Source organism: Manihot esculenta, chromosome 5 (genome assembly GCF_001659605.2).
Source record: "Manihot esculenta cultivar AM560-2 chromosome 5, M.esculenta_v8, whole genome shotgun sequence".
NCBI classification, from domain to species: Eukaryota; Viridiplantae; Streptophyta; class Magnoliopsida; order Malpighiales; family Euphorbiaceae; genus Manihot; species Manihot esculenta.
Window position 1 is genome coordinate 45,380 of NC_035165.2, and position 6,634 is coordinate 52,013.

General features: G+C 40.1%; 1 protein-coding gene across 1 annotated transcript; it reads left to right on the forward strand.

Annotated features, from left to right (window-relative positions):
- The first annotated feature begins 649 nt into the window (after positions 1–649).
- LOC110614434 lies at positions 650–1,300 on the forward strand. Its single transcript, XM_021755967.1, has one exon. The coding sequence runs from the start codon at positions 650–652 to the stop codon at positions 1,298–1,300; it is 651 nt and encodes a 216-aa protein (XP_021611659.1).
- Positions 1,301–6,634: the final 5,334 nt, after the last annotated feature.

Consider the following 6,634-nt stretch of genomic DNA (forward strand, 5'->3'; position numbering starts at 1 on the left):
CTTTTACTTTGTGAATATTAGTTCCCTTCTTTATGTTTTTACACTTCATAATAAATATATTTAATATAATTGATTATTTAATAAAATATCTATTGATTAATGTAAAAAATTTCTTATTTATATTAATTTTATTGACTCTTAATTTTTTTATTAATTTTAATAAATATTTATCTAAAAATTATCTATTTATTTAATTTTAAATCAAATTACACCATAATGTAATTGAAATATAGTTTAATAATCTTACATTAAAAACATACTATTATGATAATTGTTAAAATTACGTCGTTTTATTATTGTTTGTTTATAACTTGATATTTAAATTACGTCGTTTTATTGTGAGGCCTTACTTATATAAGACATATGTTGTGCACGTGTTACTGTTTGGTACAAAAAAAAAGCAAGATGCTTCCAGAATTGATGTAACGTCATTTTTTAGTTTGAAATAAAAATCACTCGAGTTTCTCTCTCTCTTGTCTTCGCACATGGTACCAGAGCTGGAACCCTAACTCACGGCGGCGCGCTACCGGTTCCATGTGAGAGATCCTTGGCCCTTTCGAAAGATCTAGTCATGGCGGATCGAGAAAGCAGTAGCAAGGAACAAAATGTGACCGGAGCACTAGAGAAGTCGCAGATAGCGAATACATGAATGGGAGGTCCTCTGAGCCTTCAAGCGTCTAACCATCCAGGTATGAGTTTAGTCTCAACACTTCTTCTAGGACCTGATTTCAGATCTTGGATTAGAACTGTTAGAATAGCCCTAGGTGCCCAGATGAAATTAGGATTTGTCGAAGGCACATCTTCAGCACCTAGCAAAGACTCCGAGGGATATGAACAGTGGAAAAGGTGTGACTTCATGGTCACATCTTGGATTCTCAACTCCATCTCCAAGGAGTTGGTTGATGGCTTCATATATACTGCCTCTGCCAGAGATCTCTGGCAAGAGATCTGTGAGAGATTCAGAGAGCGCAACGGACCTATGATTTATGAGTTGCACAAGAAGATATCTATCATCTCTCAAGAAAATCAATTTGTGTCAGTCTACTTCACTAAGTTAAAGAGATTGTGGGATGAGCTTGGATCTATAGAAATGCTTCCAACATGTAACTGTAGAGCCTCTAGGGCCATAGCTGAAATAACTAATAGGAATAGGCTCATACAATTCCTAATGGATCTGAATGAGGCCTTCGGATCTGTGAGAGACCAGGTATTGGGGATGGAATCTTTACCAATAGTGAAGAAGGCTCACTCGATGGTTGTGAAATTTGAGTCTCAAAGGGAAATTCTGGGCAATGAATGACAACTAGAATCCCTTGCCCTATTGAACAAGACTCAAACTCAGAATCTGTCCAGACCAAGAAGGTCTGAGATTAAGAAGGGACATTGCACCTTCTGTAACATGGATGGCCACACTTGGGAAGGGTGTTTTAAATTGATTGGCTATCCTGACTGGTTCAAGGCTAAGAACAAGGCTAGAACCCAATCTGTCAAGGGCCATAAAAGCACCAAAACTATGGTTGCTATTGAAGGAAACAAGTCAGAAGAGGATAATCCTCTGGAATATTTAGACACATCAAGTAGAATACATGAATTGACATCCATGTTGAACTCTTTAAAATAAGAAATCTCTCAACTTGTAAAAGGGAAAGGAAGTCTTGCCCAAGCACATCTCATGGATCTGAGGCACATTTCATGGACTTTGCAGGTAAGCCTACTCTTTATGACACTTGCCATTCACAAATGCACACTGACCCTAATTGGATCCTAGACACTGGAGCCACAAATCATATGTGTTCAAATAGCACCCTCTTCACCACTTTACATCCACTGCACAAGCACATATCTGTGTGCTTTCTAGATGGCAAAATAACTCAGGTTACTCAGTCTGGAAAGCTAAATCTTTTTGGCAAGTTGGTTTTAGATGATGTCCTATATGTTCATCATTTTCAATATAATTTGATTTCTATTAGTCAATTAATGAGTAGCTATGGCTACTGTATATAGTGATGTGCAATCATTATTGTCTTATACAGGACCCACTGAATAAGGAGGTGGTGGCCATAGGCAAGAAACAAAGAGGCATTTTTAGGCTAAACCATAAGAGTTTTTCTCATTCTGATATAAGAAATTGCTTGCTTGAGATCATGAACTCTAATGCTGGTCTTCACAGGTTTATTAGAGGTGTTTGGTTTAACCATAAGAAAAAAGGAGATAAAGGAGAAAAAAATAAGCATCATAGATTTGATTCTTTTTGTTTAAAAAAATATTTAAATTTTTTCTAATTTTTTTTTCAATTATGGGTGGATACTAGCATTCTCCTTGCATCATGAAGCATTGTACTCCTATCTTTTTGTGGCTCTATTTTTTTAAACCGATCAAATTATGATAGATGATGAGAGGGTAGTCCTTTTGCTCCTTGTATTTCCTTTCCCTCTAATTATACTAGGAGATGGGTTGGTACCTATTGTAAATATATTGTTTGTATGCTTTCATGCAAATTACTGACTTTCTTTTATTCTGCTACTTGGAATGTTCTTTTGAACTGAGTCTCACATGTCTAAAAGTGATTTGGTGAACTTTTTGAATTATAACTAATTGTTGCCGTTTCTTACTTCTATCAGTTATATCTTAAAAATCTAGTTGTTCCAAGTTCCAACTAATTAGGGAGACAATTTTATTAAACAAGGTTCATAGCCTATTGCTTTATTAACTGGAATTGTGTTTCCCTCCCTTAAAGTCGATAATGAGTTATCAAATTATGGGCTTCATCTCTTGTTAGTAATTTTTTTAAGGACCTAGAGTAAAAGAAAAAATAGATTGAAACATCAACCCTAGACTTGACAGTAAACTTGATCTAATAACTCCACCCAACAATATTTCAAAGTATGTATTGTACAACACCGCCGAATCCTTTAGCTATTGACCTATTCTTAATCAGAAAAGATTAAACTCCATTAATTTTCGCTATGACATGAAAAACGGGTTGAACCTCTAAGGAGAAACCACCAACACCAAGCAGCTTGATAGCATCTAAATTCAAAATGGAGCATTGACCATAACCTAGAAGCCCATGCAACGCTAAATTCGGTGTTTGTATCGGACATCGAATGCCTAAAAAAGATAATGAGGAGCTTCTGCTATTGTATCAAGCTTCCAATACTAGAATTGAGAAAAAGTCCCTGCAGAAGCCATCAACACCTATGAGGGAGACAACCGGATCTGGAAATGTTGTTTCTGTAATTATGGATTATCCTCTTACATGATTCAACGATGGAATCCAACAAGAAAAACCTTTAGATTTACAAACCTACAAACCAAAAAAAACATAGAAAAAACAAAGCAAACCAGCTGTAATAGCCGATTAAACTCCGACTGTAATACCCGGTTAGATTCCGGCATCAGAATCCCTACCTTCCGGCGGAATCTCCGTTGGAATCTGGAATTCTGAAGATGCCAGAGTCTTCTAGAGGGGCAAAATGTATTTTTAAAATGTTTTCACATGATTTTATGGTTTTAAATGGAAAAGAAATGGAGTTTTGAAAAGAATAGGCCAAGGAGAAAGAACCCAGGTTCGGCCGTCGAACCTCAAGTTCGGCCGCCGAACATGGGGCTGTTTTGGGAGTGCTTTAGGCCTCCGAAGGCTTTGAGGGCAGAAACCAGGTTCGACCGCCGAACATGGGATAGTTTAGGAGGCAAGTTAGGCTGCCGAAAGTGGTGGAGCTGTGGAGACAGCTTAGGCCGCCGAAGGTGGTTGACTGGCCACCTATAAAAGACCCTCAGACCGAAAATGGGCGAGTTTTCTCCCCATTCTCGAGCTCAGGTGTGTTCATGTCCTCCTTTGGAAGATTTCATGTTCTTTCTTCAAATCCTTCACATTTTTATGAGTTTCCTTTTGGGTTTTGAAGTTTTAAGGCTTAAATCAAGTTTTGGGAGCTTGGAGACCAAGGAGTTTGTTTCCTCCCATCTCCAAGTTAAGGATCACACCAACCCTCGATCTTCAAGAGGTAAGTGTAGATCCTTGCTTTCCTTTATGTTTCATAAAGTCTTAAGTAAGATTTAAGGAAGTTTTAATGCTTGAGTATGGATAGATATGCATGTTAGAGTTTATGTGGGTTTTATGCCCAATGTATGTTTATGTGATGTTTGTGTTGGAGTTTAAGTTAGTTTATGCCCCTATATGCATGTGGGAGTGTGTTTGCATGTTTGGGAGAGGGCATGTGAGGTTTGGGTTGCTTGGAGGTTGGTTTTGCTTGTGACGGATTCGGACCTGCTATTCGGAGGGAACCAGGTTCGGCCGCCGAAGGTATGTTCGGCTGCCGAACCTACATGGAAGGCAGCTTTGGCCGCCTAACGTGCCCCCGAAGGCCAGGACTTTCGGATCTGTGAGAAGCTTCGGCCGCCGAACCTGCCGCCGAAGGTGCCAGACTTTCAGCTCTGGAAGGACATTCGGCCGCCGAAAGTACCCCCGAACCTGCATGGCTTTCGGCTTTGGAAGGGACATTCGGCTGCCGAAAGTGCCGCCGAAAGTGCTCTGTCCAGCCCATTCTTGGGTGTTTTCTTTGCATGTTTTGAGGATGTTTTAGGGGGTTTTTGGGGAGTTGTTTATGAGTTGTTTAGATTGTGTTTGGCACCTTATTCGAGTCCACCTGTGTAGGATCAGACCCGAGGGACCAAGTAGGCCAGCAGAGTTAGCTGTTGCAGAGTCAGTCCAGCGTCTGCCAAAGGTGAGTAGAACTAACACAAATGTTTTAAGCATGTTTACGCATCATGAATACCATGTATATGTATTAGGCTGTTGCATTAGATTTCACGAAGATGTGCATTGCATAATGAGTGCCGAACAAGCTGATTCGTGCCACGGGAGCAGTGTAAACTGCTCCTGTGGCTGCCAGCATGGCGTGTTCGGCACCTTGGGTGCCGAACACGCCACAAGAAGAAAACTCTTCGGCACTATAAGTGCCGAAGAGCTAATTAAAGCCTGCTGGCTTGCACAGCTCTGCATGCCTGCGTCAATCAATTCCCACTGTGCGGTCCGTGGGCAATAAAATGGCAATAAATCCCAACAGCTAGTTCAGCACCATCACTGCCGAACTAGCCAAAGGCTATTCCTCCCCCTCTTTCTATAAATTATCCCAGAACACACCACTCCCCGCTCTCTCTAAAAATTATCCCAAAGCACACCACTCTATAAATCACTTTAACCTGCCCTTTTTCGATATCTCTATAAATTACCCCGTCCACTACTCTATAAATTACTCAAAATCTGCATTATATCTCAACAAATTGCATTCTATAAATTATTTATTCCCCTCTACAAATTTCACAAAATTATTATATCTACTCTTATCGATTCGACTACAAAAAAAGAAACGCAGGTAAGTTTTAAATATTTTATATTCTAAATTTTTTTTTATGTATATAGTAAATTGAGATCAAATTATTATTAATCTAATTTTTTTTATCAGATAAATGGCAGTTCCTGCATATGCTAATATTCATTGGGATGGTAATATTATAAATAGTTGTAATAGTTACGATTATGATGGAGGTTTTTCAAAGATTATTCTAATGGGTAAACGGATAAGTTTTAATCAACTGGTCGGTAAAATTGCTCGTACAATTGGATGATCCGAGAATAATGAATTTATAGAGACAATTAGTGTAATACCCGGCTCGAGTCCGGCCTCGGACTTCCTGTCGTCTGGTAGAATCTCGGGTGTCGGAACCCTCGAGAAGGGTAAGTCATATGTTTTCATGTGTGTTTTTAAGAGGTTTAAATGTGTTTAAGTGTGAAAAGGAAAAGGAGTTTTGAAAGCAAGGCAACAAGGGAGAAATGCAAAGGTTCGGCCGCCGAAGGTTACTTTCGGCCGCCGAACATTGCATGGTTTCGGATTCACGTTCGGCTGCCGAAGGTGGTCTGGCCAGCCACCTATTTAAGGGCCAAAGGTCGGTGGAAGGAGGATATTTCTCCTCCACTTGCAGCCAGAGGTGAGTTCCAGCCTCTCCCAAGTTGACTTTCATGTTTTTCACCAAATCTTTCAAGGGTTTTAAGAGTTTTGGTGTGTTTTGAAGGTTTTGAGCAAAAATAGCAAGTTTGGAAGTTTGGAGCTTTAGAAGAGGTTTTCTTCATATCTCCACGTTAGGATCACTCATCCTCAAGTTCTTAAGGAGGTAAGGGTGGATCCAGAACCTCTTTTACTGATTTTTGAAGGTTTTATGGGAGTTGTATGGGTAGTATGCATGAATAGGGTTTTGGTAGAGGTTTTGCATGATTTTGTGGTTAAGCATGTTTAAGTGTTGTTTGTATGTTTCTTGGGGTGATAAGTGAGTTTTAGGCCCTTTTATGCATGTTTTATGGTATGTGCTAGTTAGGGAGTAGTTGATATGCATGTTGGGTAAGTTTGGGAGAAAGGTTTGCATGAAACAGAGCAGGGTTCTGCCCAGCGGGCAAAACCAGGTTCGGCCGCCGAACCCCTTGTGGAGGCAGTTTCGGCTGCCAAAGCTTGCCCCCGAAACTTGGGACTTTCGTCTCTGGAGGCAAGGTTCGGCCGCCGAAAGTGCCGCCGAAGGTTGAGTTTCGTCTCTGGACGAGACTTTCGGCTGCCGAAGGTGCCGCCGAACATGCATGAGTTTC